Here is a 15793-nt window from a genome sequence, read left to right on the forward strand (position 1 = left end):
TCTATTGTTATGACATCAGCTCCACCTCAAATCATCAGCCATTAGATTTTGGAGGTTGGGGACCCCTGATCTACTGAGCTGTGGGAAGCAGCCACTGGTTTCCTGACCTAAGGAAACAGTTTGCTGTCAAACAAATCCATCTGCCTGTCAAAATGGTTATTTTCCCCAAAGAGTGATTCAGAAGTGTTCTTGGAGGTCCTTCCTAGGTGGTCCTCCTGTGTAACCAAGGGGGAGCCCCCTCAACGCAGTATGAGGGCTCCCGTTCCCCAGCCTCACTCACCCTTGATGTGGAGGGCTCCCGTGTTATACTTGGGCTTAATCCCAGAGACTCTCGTGAGGTAGAACTGGAAGGGGTTCCCTTTATCCAGCAAGTCCCAGATGTCCTGGCCTTCCCCTGACATTTCCTGCTCATCTTCCTCCTCCGGGAGCCCACGGCTGGTGGGGGGGCCGTGAGGCCCAGGTCCCCGAGCCGCGCGGTCCCTGGGAGAAGGGGGGCCTTTCTCCTCTTTGAGCCGCGGGTCCTTCGACTGCTCCTGCTGCCGCTCTGGAGGCAGCTCGTCCTCACTGCTGGACAGACACCAGCCCAGGTCCTCCTGGGACCCGCTCTTCTGTCTTTTGCAAGGCGAAGCTTCTGAAGCTGAGTCTGTGCTGCTGAATTTCACAGGCTCCAGCTGCCTCCTGTGGGCGGCTTTCCGAGCCTCGGAGCAGGTGTGCTTCGGCTGCCCGGCGGCCCCCTGCCCAGCGTCGGGGAGGAGAGAGGCAGATGGCCTGTCCGGCTGTGGCTTCTCCTCCTCACTTTCATCACTGCTGGATATTGTCCACTTCCCATAATTGCCCTCCTGGGACATCATGCTTCTGGAAAAGAAAGGCAGAAATCTGTTGTCTCCCACTCACCAGTTCCCAGGTGGAGCTAACGGTAGAGAACACGCCTGCCAACGCAGGAGACCTAAGAGAGAAACCAGTGGGATCTGATCCCTGGGTCAGGAAGGCCCCCTGGAGGAGGGCAGGGCAACCCACTGCAGTGTTCTCCCCTGGAGGGTTCCACGGACAGAGGAGACTGGCGGGCTCCAGTCCACACGGTCGCACAGACGCTGGCACACTCACTCTCTTGCTCTCAAGTTCCATGTCCTGAGCTTTTAGGACACCTGTATAGCTAGCACACCTGACACTACCAGCTGCTGAGCTGTTTTCAGTAACATCAGCCGCTGGGTGGGTGTTCAGGGCACACGAGCAGAACCTACCACGAGAACCTGGCAAGAAGGTGACAGCGGAAACCCCGCTCACCTTCTCCTCTCCTTCCGTCTTTCCACCTGGATCTTGATCTTAAATGCCTGGGTGGTATCTGGCACAGCGCAGGTCTAACATCACTCTCTGGGTAACTGAAGGCACTTGAATCAGAATTGCAACCCACGTGCGCTGACTCTAAGATCTGACATCATTTGGGTCATCAAAGTACAGTGTTTCCCAAAGTGGAGATGACTGGGGCCTGACATTAACCTCGCATTATGAAACTGCCTCTCGGAGGAGCATAAAGATGGCGGAGGAATAGGACGGGAAGACCACTTTCTCCCTCACAAATTCCTCAAAAGAACATTTCAACGCCGAGCAAACTCCACAAAACAACTTCTGTAGGCTGGCAGAGGACATCAGGCAACCAGAAAAGCGGACCATTGTCTTCTGAAACTGCCTCTCTTCTCCATTCCTATCCAATCCCTCAGCTTAATCAAGGAGGAGGTTGTTTGCAGAAATGTCTTTAATCCTGCTTTTGAAAAAACAACAGGCTTTGGGCTCTTCTGCAGGCACTAGCAACACTTCGGTTTAAGGTGAGCAGGAGGTATCTAACGGCTCCATGACAGTTACAGTAACTAAAGTTTACTTCTTACAGACAGTGTTTCTGTAAAAGTGGGTTCAAATAAAAACATTAAGCAAATAGTAGCATAGCTGTTGAGAGTAAGACAAAACTGGGGAAGTAACCAACCACATTAATGAAATTCGGCAAACACCGCATTAAGCTACTGGGCCAAGGAGGGTAGAAATCTAAAGAAACTCTACTACCAAATGCCAACTTGCATCAGTGTCTATTAGATACTAAAAAAAAATTGTGAATGAGAAGGTATACTCCTCTTAAAGCTGCTGGCTGCTCCTCTCCCCCTACCATCCCAGCCCCAGCTGGGCTAGTTGCTTCACACTTCCAGCTGCTTCTCATAGAGCTTGCAAGCCATCAGGAGAGCATGGGAATCAGTCTCGCCTGAGGCCAGGTGTGGCCAGTGGTGGGCAGATCTGGACTCCAATATCAAATCCGGTCATTACTAGGTGGTAGACACGCACCTGGGCAGGTTACCTAACTGCTCAGCCTCACTTTTCTCCTCTGGAAACGGGTATCAGGTCTACCTCCCAGAGTTTGTTTGTCCAGAAAATATTTATTGAGCAGTTTCTATGTGTCAAGCTCTGGGAATAAGAAATTAACAGCATAGAAACAGCTTCTGCCTTAGGAAAGCTTACACTTCAGGGAGAAAGAGACTGACAGGAACAAAAACAGCCAAGAAGACCAAGATATCTTTACAAATATTCATTATATTTTTCTCATATCATAGGTATGAGAAAGTAACACAGATGCCTTTCCCTTATAATATCCTGAACTTAACATTTAACTGAGCGCCGAAAGAAGGAAAGGAAACAGCCAAATAAAGTGGAGGTGGGAAAGAAGAATATTCCAAGTGAAAGGACCCAAGCTGCAAAGGCCAAGCCAGAGGAAGGCTGCAGTTAACTCCAGAAAACAGACCCGGAGCTGGGGAAGGAAGACAGGGAGGTGGTCCAAGATGAAGGGGGATGGCGGGAATAAGGAGTCAAGTTACAGATCCTGGACTTTAAGAAGAGTAGGGCTACACTGAAGGGGAGTACCTTTTAATAAGCAGGGGAGAACCTTGTCCGATTTACTTCTAAAATATTCGGCTCCCTACAACTCTGCATCCCAACATTCTCTGGTAGGAGAAGGGGACGACAGAGGATGAGACGGTTGGATGGCATCACCGACTCAATGGACCTGATTTGAGCAAACTCTGGGAGATGGTGAAGGACGGGGAAGCCTGGCTCCTGCTGGCCATGGGTCTCAGAGAGATGGACGCGACCGAGAGGCTGCAGAACAGCAGCTCTGTCCGGAGAATGGTCTGGAGGGAGACAGGAGGGGAGGGAGGCGGCTCCTGCGGGGACCCCGGGGGCTGGAGAAGGCGGAGGGGAGGCGGCGCAGGGCGCTGAGGCGCAGGTACACGGAAAAGAAAGAACAGCCGCTAACTCTCCCCTGCGTCTGCCTCGGGCCGGGCACAGCTGTGCCGCGCGCCTCCTCACCTCACGCTCGCAAGTCCCACCGCTGGAAGCAGCACGACGGCTCCCTCGGACCGGGAACAGCAGAGTGAGCGCCCGGCGCGCTCGCGGATTCTCGAGGCCGCCCGTCCGCCGAGAGGCCGGAGTAGAACCCGCGGAGGAGAGCGCCGGCGGGCTCCGGGCCCCTCAGGGCAGGCCGCCGAGGCCCGGGAGGGCCCCACCTGGGCGCTCCGCTGCCCTCCGGACCCGCCTCCAAGCCCGCTGGCCCGTGGGGACGCGCCGGAGCCGGGCTTCCCGCGCACCGGGCCGGGAGGAGGAGACGCTCAGCGCGGCCCCCGCGGCCTCCACGCGCGCAGCCCTCGAAGCCCCGGAGCGCGCGGCCGCCCGGGACCCCGCCCCGCCCCCGCGCTCGCGCTCGCGCATGCGCATGCGCGCGATTCAAACCCGCCAGCCCCGCGCGCGCCGCGTGGCCCCGCCCCTGCCCCTTCCGGGACGCGCGCCGCTGGGTCCTAAAGCCCGCCGGGTCACCTGGGGACCGCCGCGGGACCCTCCAGAGAGGGGAGGCGAGGAGTCCCGGCCGCCTTTAGCTGTCCTCTCGCCGCCTGGCCACGGCTGCCAAAAGCAGGAGAGAGGAAAAGAAGTTTCCCTCTTTCCTCATAGCTGATCAGCAAAACGCATCCTCTTTGCGGGGGATCTCCTAATTTCAGGCTCCCGGAGCTCGAGGCAGCGTGGGGGGGTGGGGGGGGCGGTTCTTTTCAAAGGGGGAGAGGGTCAGCTGAGAGGTTAGAGGAAGCTGAAGTCTGAGACGTGTTCCGGGTTCTCCTGGGGCGCAGACTGTAAGCCCTGTTCTAAGACCAAAGGTTAAATAAGCTCCCTCAGACTCAACCTCGAATATTGGTTTCTTAGTTAAAGTAGGTGTGTGTCCCTCTGTGTATGTGTGTTGCCTTTTTAATCTTACTGATTTGCCAGGAGACGGGTCTGAGATAAACTCTTGCCAAATGGAATCCTTGCCCTATTCCTTGCATTTAGTAAGGATGTTTGCCATGGAGTTTGGACTCAGTGCTCTTGATACCGTTCTTGGAATTTCCACCCCTCCTAGAAAGCTGGATTAAATAACTTGATGGAAACTTCTAAGGGCTCACTTGGTTTGTTTATTGAACGTCTGATTTGTACTAGGCACCGGGCTCAGTGCTAGGCTCATCGGGAGGATGGAACAGACAGAGTAATTACCTGGGACTTGCTGATCCGGACGTGAGTCCTGGGCTTGATTGGTTCCTTTCATGCTTTGCTCACACTCTTTTTGTGTCTCTTATGATGCCTAGCATAGTGTCGTTGATCGAAATGATCAAAAGTAAATACTGCAAGGTGTGGGAACAGAAAATCAGAAGAATCACGCAGTACACAGTAAAACAGTACCTGTAGGAGCACGTGTCCCAGCCCCGGGGGAGAAACTAGAGGGGCGGAGCCAGGGTTTGGGGCAGACCTGAGGGCCTCTCTGCCATAGGCTGTTCCAAGAGGTAATAAAGTTAGGGGGCGGAGCCAAAGTTGGGGGCGGGCCTGAGGGCTTCTCTGCCATAGGCTGTGCCAAGAGTTAATAAAACTAGAGGGGCGGAGCCAGGGCTGGGGGCGGGCCTGAGGGCCTCTGTCGTAGACTGTTCCAAGGAAACGTAGCCAAACAAAGTCTCTGGCCAATAGAGCTGCGGGATCAACGCCAGTGGCTCGCAGGTTGTCCAATGAGAGGGGACGTTGGAGGTGCCTGGCGAAGCTCAGCTTCCGGGACTGCGCCGAGCGGGGCTGGCGGTCCCGGCCCGGGCGCTTTGGCCGCAGAGCTTGCAGGTTCTGCAGTCTGGACTCGCGTGGGGAGATCGCGATGTTCTCCTCCCAGGCCGGCGCCCGGCCGCGGACGTGGGAGGCTAGTCCCTCAGAGCACAAGAAGTGGGTGGAAGTAGGTGTCCGGAGGGCTGGGTCTCGGACTTCGGCTTGACCCGGGGCGCTCACGCCATCCCCTCGCCCGTCTCTCGTTCAGCCCCGAGGTGTGATGGCTAATGACCCAGCCGCGGGCTTCCAAGCTTCTGGATCCCCGTCCAGTGTTCTGCCTACTTCCAACCCCCTTCTGCTCTCTGCGACAGAGTCTCTTTATAATAAGCTGTAACCTGCACCTCTCCTCCCGCCTTTCAAAGCCGTCCTCGCTGCCTCGCCTTCCTCATTCTAGCATGAATTTTGGGTAGAATTTATCCCGATGGTTTAAAAGAATTAACCTACCGATTAAGTCCTTGGCGCTTTGAGGCGGGGTGGGGAGTAAATTTTAGCACATCATTAAGGTGTTTTGAGAATTAATGAAACTCACTTCCCAGCCCAACTTTTCAGCTAAGTTTTAGATTTGACAGGTCTAAACTTAATATATGTTTGTAATAAAAATAGTAGAACAAATGGTTTCTGTTTTATTAACTGAAGATTTTTAATGTTCTTTAGGTATTTAGAGCATGCGATGAAGATAACAAAGGCTATCTAAGCAGAGAGGACTTTAAAGTTGCTGTTGTAATGCTGTTTGGTTACAAGCCATCCAAGGTAGAAATTTCTTTTGTATTTGGGGACAGCGCAGAGAATACAGTAGTGGTGGTGGGTTAGTTGTCAAGTTGTGTCGGACTCTTGCGACCCCATGGACGGTAGCCTGCCAGGCTCTTCTGTCCCTGGGATTCTCCAGGCAAGAATCCTGGAGTGGGTTGCCATTCCCTTCTCCAGGGGATCTTCCCGACCCAGGGATTGAACCAGGGTCTCCTGCATTCCAGGCAGATTCTTTGCCAACTGAGCTACGAGGGAAGCCCAATACAGTAGTGGATGGATTCTAAGTAAAGTGCAGAGGGCTGGCTTAGGATGTTTATAAAACAAACCATTGCCTTTTGAGCAATTTTAGAGATGTGTCCAGTGCTGAATTTTACTTTCTTCTTAAGAACCCAAATAAGGGATGAATTAGAATCTATAAAAACTAAGTTACCACAAGGCTGGCAATAATTATGTTAAATGTGAGATACTAGCATGGTTTCAGGACAGAAGCCTGGGAGGGGGATGTTGATAACAGCAGGAATTCACAGAGGAAGGGACGTGCAGGATTTTCTTTTTTTTTTTAAACTAAAAAAAAAGAAAAAGTTGCCCCATTTAAATTATGAAAATAATGCATTTATATAGTCAAAAATTTAAAACTGACCAGAAAAATATGAAGTTGGATGTAAATCTCTTCCCTCCCTACTCCTCAGGAGTTACCATTATTAGCCATTTTCTTGTGTATCATCACAAATTTCCTATGCATGACAAACACGCCTGGCATGCTATTGAAAGCATAGGAAGGTGCGTAGTGTGCCTATTTTATTTTGCTTTTTTCACTTGACAGTAGAAGAACATAAAAGCACACACAGTACATTTAAGAAAAGGTAGTTGCCTAGTCGTCTCTAGCTGGTTTCCTTGCTTTGGTCATTTCAGTTGCTTCCATTATTTTTCATTCCTGCTAATATTGCTACAATGAGCATTCTTTTGCAACTATATCTCTGTTTGTGAATGCATCTCTGTGGAGTTAATTCCTAGAAGTATAAGTGCTAGGTACACTTGAAATTTCATTGGGCTTTGCTTCTCCAGGAAAGGTTGTACTAGTTAAGGAGAGCTGAGCTGAACTCCAGTGAGCCTCCTGCTTCAGTCGGACAGGTTTCCTGGGGCTCCCCATCCTTGCGTGCTCCCCTTGTCCTTTACATCCATTCTAGTCCTAGGTCCCTCTTGTTAAGCTGCCGAATTTGGATAAATCAGATGCGAGATCTTGGCTAGGTGTAAGAAATTCAGTGGCAGGCATCTGCCCGAGGGAGCGCTCGGGGCTGTCTCTGGAATGCCCTCCCTCCTGCCCTCGTTGGACCAAGGGATTCGGCGGCCGCTTGGGCTCAGCTCTGCCTTATGACCAAGCCCTACTTGTCTCAGATTACAGACCCCACGAAGCCGGGGACCACATCTCCATCATGCTTAAGTGTATCACAACTTCACTGTTAGTGTGTTCTGTTGATTCAGCTGGGTCCCATGAACAGCTCGGGTAGGTTCCGAGTGGTTCAACTGCCAGGGGGTTGCTTAGTTACTGTGAGGTTGATTCTGGAGCTCAGAGAAGTCCTCAGGGCTAGTCAGGGCTACCTCCCAGAAAGTGCAGCTCTCCTGTTAACCTGCATCATTTCAGCTGGAATTCCAGAGCAGGTCGGCCACGTGGACCCAGCCTGTGAAACACTGCGTTTAACCCAGGTTCAGCTCGAAAGATACCTGGCCTCGTTCTGCCCTTATTACTTTCGGATCTACTCACTCGGTTTTAATTTTAGGGCATAAGTGAAGAATTCAATGACATGTACAGTGATAGGGTAACATACGTACTACACACCATCAAGTTTAACAGGTTGTTACTTTCGGTTGAGGTTTTGGAGTTTACTTTTTAATCAAAGCAAATGCTTGTTGACTACGGGCTGCTTAACAGTAAAATACTGATGTAACAAATCACCTATACACTTAAGAATCATTTGTAACCATCATGAACATTTAAGTGAAAATGTATTCCCTCTGAAACCTAACAGGTTTTTACTCTTATATTAGGTTGAGGTTTGGGGTTTTGTTTTTAAATATTGCTTTTGAGCAAATGAAATAACTCCTGAATGCAGGTCATGAAGCTGTAAGTCACTTTTATGTAATAAATCACTCTACATTCATGAAAACGTTTACAGAATGAAATTTATTATATTCTCATATAGTAAGAGGAGCAGTTCCAACTGGCTAGAAATATAAAGATGAATAAAACATAAATGCTACTTTGAAGCAGGGCTTCCCAGGGGGTATCAGTGGTAAAGAATCCACCTGCCAGTCCTGGAGACACAAGAGATGTGGGTCAGGAAGATCCCTGGAATGGGAAACAGCAACCCACTCCAGCATTCTTGCCTGGAAAATTCCATGGACAGAGGAGCCTGCCGGGCTATCACCCACGGGGCTGCAAAGCAACAGACACAGCTGAGCAACTGAGCACACACACGCTTTGAAGCAGTTCCCAGTTTAGAGAGACTTATAAACTCTGATAAATACTGAGACAGAGATTAAGAACAGAAAGAGGAGAAGGTGAGGAGTTCTAGTGGTAACTGTAATAGGAGGTTGGGCCTGTTTAGACCAGCGGAGATAGACTTCTCTGGTATGAAGGGTCTGGGGGCGCCCCGGGGTGGTGGGAGAAGCTGTGTCCCGGTGATTGGACCTGGTGACTGTACCGGAGCGATGCGGCCACAGGACTGAAAGGATAAGAAGAGGGAAGCTCCGAAGGCGGGCTTTGGGGGAAGGGCAGTGGGCTCACACAGCGGTGCGCTAACGCCGAGGAGATGCAAGCGCCCTAAGTGCACGCGCTGTGTTTTTTGTGTTTTTCACTTTCTATTTGTGTTGGGATACAGCTGAGCAGCGATGTTGAGACAGTTTCAGAAGAACAGTGAAGGGACTCAGCCATACGTATGTGTGTATCCATTCTCCCCCAGTGCCCCCTGGCATCCAGGCTGCCACCTGACTTTGAGCAGCCTTCCCTGTGCCTTGCAGCAGGTCCTCGTTGGTTCTCCATGTTAAATACAGCCGTGTGCACTCGCTGTTTAAGTCCCGTGCTGGATGATGAGGTGACGATGGTGCTAACGAGCAGCTCTCAGGCTGTGCTGCCTCCCTCATGAGGAATCTGAAATCGGGTGGAGAGGGGAGGGTGGAGATAGATTTGGGGTTCCTCACAGGTGTGCGAGCGGATGGCACCAGCCAGGAAGGGTGTGCAGAGTGTGAAGGGCGGCACGCTCTCCCGAGGGCAGAGCCTGGGGGCGTCTGCACATTTAAGGTCGGTGGGGACCCCAAGAGGAGGGCGCACCGGGAGCTAGTCTTCTGGAAGGGTCAGGAAGAACCAGGAAAGTGCAGGGCGTGGAATCCTAGGTGGAGAAGCTATGTCGCATGTTGCCAAGATCCTAATTCCATGATGTTTGTAAAAGTCTTGCAGCAATGTGGGAAAATGCTGGTGTTTTAATACTTAGTGACGGCGGGTCCACAAACTTAATACACAGTGCGTTCTCGAATATGTTTGCAAATGCGTGGGTAGGAAAGGAGGAGGTCGGATGGACTGAGACTGGCACTGATGTACACAGACTGCAGTGTGTGAAGCAGAGAGCTGATGGGAGCTGACTCCACAGCACAGGGGCTCTGCCTGGTGCCCTGCAGCGACCTGAGTGGGAAGGAAAGCCAAAGGTGATGATGGGGCGGCCCTGTGGATGCGTGTGACCGGGTCACTTTGCCTTAGGAGGAAAGCCCACACCAGAGGGGCCCTGTGGATGTGTGTGACCGGGTCACTTTGCCTTAGGAGGAAAGCCCACACCAGAGGGGCCCTATGGATGTGTGTGACCAGGTCACTTTGCCTTAGGAGGAAAGCCCACACCAGAGGGGCCCTATGGATGTGTGTGACCGGGTCACTTTGCTGCACGGCATAAACTTAACACAATGCTGTGAAACAGCTGTACTCCAATTTTGAAAAAACGCACGGGAAAAAGGAAAGCATACCCGGCGGAAATGTGGACAGTGGTTTTCACTGGATGGCTTTTTTTTCATTGTTTCTCTTCATAATGTAAAAATATTTTTTATGTTTTCTACATTGTTACTATTACAGTCAGGAAGAAAATATTTTAAATGAAGCCGAAGAGCCCATTGTAACAATTGCTTGTACTTGTGTAAGACAGAAAGGTTACCTTGTAGTATATGCTGTATATATGACAGCCAAGTCGATTTTGAGTGATTTAACTGTTTTGATCAATAGATTAAAGCTTTAGGGGCCATTAGCATCTGTAGCAGATTAGCTTCTGGTGTCTTACTGACAGAACAGTAAAATGATTGTGGTTTGTCTGTTGGATTCAACAAAGATGGTTTCTCATACATTCCTTTCTTGCATACCAGGAATTAAGAACTTATACTGTGAAAACATTTGATGAAGTTATATATTCTATTTTTTCTTTTCTTTTCTAGATAGAAGCTGATTCTGTGATGTCTTCAGTAGATCCAAACACTTCTGGTAATGTGAAAGTTAATTTTTACTACCTACCTTATTTAGACACTGATAAAACGAAAGCAAACATAGAGACTCTAAAGCATTCTGTTAAAGCAAATCTTTGCTTTGTTTCCATTACCCCCAAAACAAGAGGTTTGGTTCTTTTAGTTTTGATGAATCAATGTATTCACAAGTATGTTTATTATCAGAGAATTTTCAACCATTTAAAAGCCTGAAGACAGAGTGGTACTTCTAATTGGAACATCCCACGGATGATCTGGGTTTTCTGAGCAGCTGAGTGAACAGAAGTGGCACTTACTGAAATGGAAAGACTAGGGGAAAAGATTTAAGGTTTGGAGACAGCAAGAGCTCAATTTTGAGTTTGAAAGGTTTTGCTCAAGGACATCAAAGCAGTCAGGCTGTATGAGTTTAGAATTCAGAGCAGAGCTCTAGGCTGCAGAGATGTTTGGGAGTCTTCAGCCTGTGGGTGGTTTTAAAGCCGTGGGAATGAATGAGACCCCCTGCGGGAGAGTGTGGGCTGAGAGCCATACGATCGGTAACCACCAGAAGCCAGGGAGGGGGTGAAGAGATGGCAAAGGAGGCTTAGGAGGGGCAGAGGGCCCCGAGGAAGCTCAAGAGTGATCAGAAACCAGCAGAAGCGGACGTTTCAAGGAGGAGGTGTGGTCCGCGCTGTTCAGTGCTGTTGAAAGGTCCAGTAGCAAAAGAACTGAGGGGACCCGGGGAGCTGGCACCCCGGGGGCGCTGGGTGATTTTAGCAAGGGCGTGTCAGCGTGTGCTGGGGATGGAGGCCGGGCCGCAGTCGTTGGAAGATAAACGGGACGTGAGAAAGCGACAGTGTGAGCAGGTCAGTCTTCCAGGAGGTCCAGCAGCTGTGGATCGAGAGCCCTTCGCTTTGCATCGTCTGCCTTTGTGTGCAACGTGAAGCCGTTTCTCAGCTCAGCCGGGTGACTGAGTGAAGAGGGGAAAGGCGGAGGAGAAGAGAGGTGCCCCTGTTGTTTGAGGCGGTGGGGTCCACAGCACGCGGACTTGGCTTTCCAATTACAATTTACGACTTACGAAAAGCTGCAAAATAAAAGCAGTGCAGAGCAGAGGCGTGCACCCAGATTCACTTCCCGTCCGCACTTTACGCCGTCTGCCCTCTCATCAGCGCTTTCTGCCTCTTCTTGCTGAGCCTCCGTAGCCTCGGCACGCTTGCCGGGAGTTCACGTCGCCGCCTGTGGACGTGACTTGGAGACCGAACGACAGCAACTGGCTGCGTTCCAGGGCTGTCGCTTGCTCTAATTATGCCCTTCAGGGCGTCTTCCCTCATCTCATCCTGGAGTTAGTTCTGGGTACTGTGTCTCGTTAGCCTCTTTTAAGCCAGGACACTTCTGTAGACTTTTTTTTTTTTGGTGCCTTTTTACAGCCTTGATTTTTTTGAGGAAACAGCCCACTCTTCGTTGTTTTGCTTGTCTGGCAGTCCTCTGTCGTTCGGTCGAGCTGTTGCGTCCTCAGACAGCATCGTGTTCGGGCGATCTGTCCTTCTCAGGGCACCACGTCTTGACGCAGCAGGTGCCTGTCTGTCTGTCTCTTGCAGCTGATGTTAATTTTCTCACCGGTCAGGATGTTGTCCGGCTTCTCCACTGTATTATTTCTCTTGGTATTTTCTTCCCTTGCCACTCAGCAGCGGCCTGTGGAGAGACGTGTTTGAAGTTGCAGAGTTGTGCTTCTCGTCACCATCTCCCCCTGGGTCTGGTATCCGTTTATGATTCTTGTCTGATCCAGCTTTTGCCATATGGTTGCAAAGTAATGGTTTTCTAATCCCAGGCCTTCTTTCAGTTAGCCCCTGGCATTTTTACTATAAGCAAGAGACTCCGTCTTCCTGATTGATGAGTCTCCTTTATCACTAAGGACTCATGAGTTTGTATGCCTTCGATGATTTATAATTCATTCCTATACTTAACTGGGCTTTCCAGGTGGTGCTAGTGGTAAAGAATCTGCCTGCCAAGCCCAGGGGAAGATCCCCTGGAGGAGGAGATGGCAACCCACTCCAGTATCTTGCCCGGAGACTCCCGTGCACAGAGGAGCCTGCTGGGCTACAGTCTGTGGCGTTGCAGAGTCGGACACGAATGAGTGGCTGAGCACACTATGCTGGATTATTTTAGCGCTCAGCTTATCGGAGACTGGCCATCGCGTGCCTCCTTGAGTTGGCTCCTGTGTCCTTTTGACTATATTTTTCTTTCTTTGAAAAAAAACTTTTATTTATAAATTTTGGATATACAGAAGAGTTTAGTAGATTATTTTTTGGATACAAGTTTGGTATCCCATGGGTTTCCCTGGTGGCTCAGGCAGTAAAGAATCTGCCGTAAATGCGGGAGACTTGGGTTCAATCCCTGGGTCAGGAAGATCCCCTAGAGGAGGGCATGGCAACCCTCTCCAGTGTTCTTGCCTGCAGAATCCTGTGGACAGAGGAGCCTGGTGGGCTACAGTCCTTGGGATTGCAAAGAGTTGGACACAACTGAGCGAATAACACTTCCACTTGTCACTTTGGTATCACGTATTGAACATGACTTTGTGAACAATATTGCCTCTAGGAGAAGGTGTTTTTGCCTTTTTTTTTTTTTTTTTTTTTGCCTTTTTGCAACATTGATATTTTTGAGGAGATAGCCCACTCTTCACTGTTTCTTTCTTTTTTTTTTTTAACTCCCTAACTTGATGGAATTTCCCCAGGTTTTAAATTTCTTATTAAAATTTTTCACACTGTCAAAACATTCAAATATTGTTTCTTTGCTCTTCAATTTAGATTGTAAGTTCTTGGTGAGACCTTCTGTATGTATTTTTTTCTGGGTTTCTATGTGAACCTTCTAGTCGAGAAAGATTTCTGTCTTCTGGCAGAAGGATTTCGCGCAGTTTTTGCACTGTTCGGGTTTCTCTGCTTTGGGAGGCCTCTGGGAGTTAGTGAGCGAGTCTCTGGATGCTCTTGTTTATATAGCGTTTCTGCATAAATACACGGAGCTTGCCAAAGGCACTCTCACAGTCCCTGTTCCCATAGAGCTTCTCCCTCCTCTGGGTCCTTTGATTCCTAATTAGAGATTTGACCTCACAAAGGAGGTTTTCTTTCCTTAACCAGTTATCTGATGTACAAATAGGTATTATTCTGGAAGAAAGGTGGCCCGTGTTCTTTACAGGTGAGGCGAGCTCTCTGATGTAAAGGTTGACCTCTGAAAACTCCTCCCGCAGTCCGTATCCTAGCATCCCCCGTGTGTATCATGTCACGTTTAGTGAGACACGCCTTATACACGTGTGTTACACCACATGGCTTCTCTATGGTGATCTGCTGTGCACTGCAGTGTAAATTCTGGCAGAAGGTTTTCCACCTTTACTGCGTTCTAAAGGTTTCTCTCTTTTTAAAAAAAATGTCTATTTATTTGGCTGCCCCAGGTTTTAGCTGCAACAAGGGAGGATCTTCAGTCTTCAGCTGTGGCGTGCGGGATCTTTAGTTGCCACCCACGGAATCTAGTTCCCTCATCAGGGATCGAACCCTGGCCTCTCCCATTGTGACCGTGCAGTCTTAGCCACTGGACCACCGGGGCGGCCCCTGGAGGCTTCTCTTGAGGGTGAGTGCTCCGATACGATGTGAGGATTGGTCTGTGGCAGAGGATCTTCCGGGCATGCTATTAGTAGTCTCCTCCGCTGTACTTTCTCTTTTTCTGATGTTCGAGAGAGCGTTGACATGTGGCTGGAGACTTTGAAAATTTCACGAATGTTTTCTCTCCTCCCCAAGTTCTCTACGCTTAGTTATTCAGTCCTGTCCTATCCTTTGTGACCCCATGGACTGTGGCCTGCCAGGCTCCTCTGTCCATGGGGATTGTCTAGGCAAGGACACTGGAGTGGGTTGCCATGCCCTCCTCCAGGGGATCTTCTGCACCCGGAATTGAACCCAGGTCTCTGGCTTTGCAGGAAGATTCTTTACCATTTGAGCCACCAGGAAAGCCGCCCCCCACCCAAGTTCTCTAATGCTTGGCTTTGCACCTCCTGCAGAGACAGTTCTCACACGTTCGCAGTCATGGAGCTTCCTTTTGATGTTAGGTCTGATGTACATTAAAGCTTTAAGGTTTGGACGGGAGTTCCTCTGCAGGTACTGCCTTCACGTGGCCTCTCCTGAAGCCTCGTTCACTTATGGATGATGAAGAGCACCTCACTCTGGGAGATTTTCTCAAACTCACAGTGGCCTTAGGGTTGCTGCAGAACTGGAGGCTCTCATCCTGAGAGGGGGCTTCCCTGCGAGGGCTCTCCGACTTTGGTGATGTTACCCCAGAGCTGCTCTCATAAGCCTGGCCCTCGCGTTCATTATCAGGGATATTACAGCTGCTCTCACAGCCACTTCTCCATCAGATCGTTAGCATGCTTCCTGTTGTAGCATCTTTTCCAAAGAATCAGTTTTTAAATATATTTCAGAAAGTTACAAGGCTATGGTTTTTCCAGTAGTCATGTATGGATGTGAGAGTTGGACCATAAAGAAAGCTGAGCGCCAAAGAATTGACACTTTTGAACTGTGGTGCTGGAGAAGACTCTTGAGAGTCCCTTGGACCGCAAGGAGATCCAGCCAGTCCATCCTAAAGGAGATTGGTCCTGGGTGTTCATTGGAAGGGCTGATGTTGAAGCTGAAACTCCTATGCTGTGGCCACCTGATGTGAAGAGCTGACTCATCAGAAAAGACCCTGATGCTGGGAAAGATTGAGGGCAGGAGGAGAAGGGGACGACAGAGGATGAGATGGATGGATGGCATCACTGATTCAATGGACATGGGTTTGGGTGAACTCTGGGAGTTGGTGATGGACAGGGAGGCCTGGCGTGCTGCAGTGCATGGGGTTGCAAAGAGTCAGACACGACTGAGCAACTGAACTGAACTGGACAGAAGGTTGCAAAGTAAATTAGCCATCGGAGAAATTCAGGGGAAGGCAGGGTTGGAGGAGTGAGGTCTGAGTGTAGGTGCTCAGCGCCTCCCTCCGGAATCGCTGTGGAGGCCTCTCCTTCGTCTGCAGGCTTCCTGGCTCCCCCTTCCTCTCGGGTTCTGATGTCAACGGCAAATTAACCTTCTCAAAGCACCACTTTCTTCGTGAGTAGAGGAGTAGGCTTACAGCCAGGATTCTAACTTTCCAACCAGCTGCAGTTCATGTCCCCTTTAAAGGGGACACTCCAGAGCACAGACATCCTTGCGAAAGTAAAACAGCCAGCCTCGCAAGAAGTCACTGCCGAACTCTTGAGTGCTGCTGACATGGCGGTTTTTCATGAGACCTGTTCGGTCCTGAACCAATTCCAGACCATCAGCCCCTTCTTTTCTCCCCTTCAGTGACTTGAGTCACATTTAATGTTATTTATTTTTTAAAAATACTTCTTTGACTATGCTGGATCTTA

General features: G+C 50.1%; 2 protein-coding genes across 2 annotated transcripts in view; one reads left to right on the forward strand and one right to left on the reverse strand.

Moving 5' to 3' along the window:
• Positions 1 to 3458, reverse strand: part of TDP1 (tyrosyl-DNA phosphodiesterase 1) — a 70750-nt gene extending 67292 nt beyond the window's left edge. Inside the window, exons 1-2 of the mRNA XM_068964971.1 lie at positions 3346 to 3458; positions 281 to 855 (exon numbers count right to left, since the gene is read on the reverse strand). Coding sequence (XP_068821072.1) covers positions 281 to 851 — 571 coding nt within the window. The 5' untranslated portion in view covers positions 852 to 855; positions 3346 to 3458. The remainder of the gene's footprint in view (positions 1 to 280; positions 856 to 3345) is intronic.
• Positions 3459 to 5141: 1683 nt separating this feature from the next.
• The window catches only part of EFCAB11 (EF-hand calcium binding domain 11), a 169365-nt gene continuing 158713 nt past the window's right edge, over positions 5142 to 15793 (forward strand). The window contains exons 1-3 of the mRNA XM_068965986.1: positions 5142 to 5266; positions 5794 to 5889; positions 10354 to 10399. Coding sequence (XP_068822087.1) covers positions 5192 to 5266; positions 5794 to 5889; positions 10354 to 10399 — 217 coding nt within the window. The 5' untranslated portion in view covers positions 5142 to 5191. The remainder of the gene's footprint in view (positions 5267 to 5793; positions 5890 to 10353; positions 10400 to 15793) is intronic.

This window comes from Capricornis sumatraensis, chromosome 2, assembly GCF_032405125.1.
Source record: "Capricornis sumatraensis isolate serow.1 chromosome 2, serow.2, whole genome shotgun sequence".
Classification (NCBI taxonomy): domain Eukaryota; kingdom Metazoa; phylum Chordata; class Mammalia; order Artiodactyla; family Bovidae; genus Capricornis; species Capricornis sumatraensis.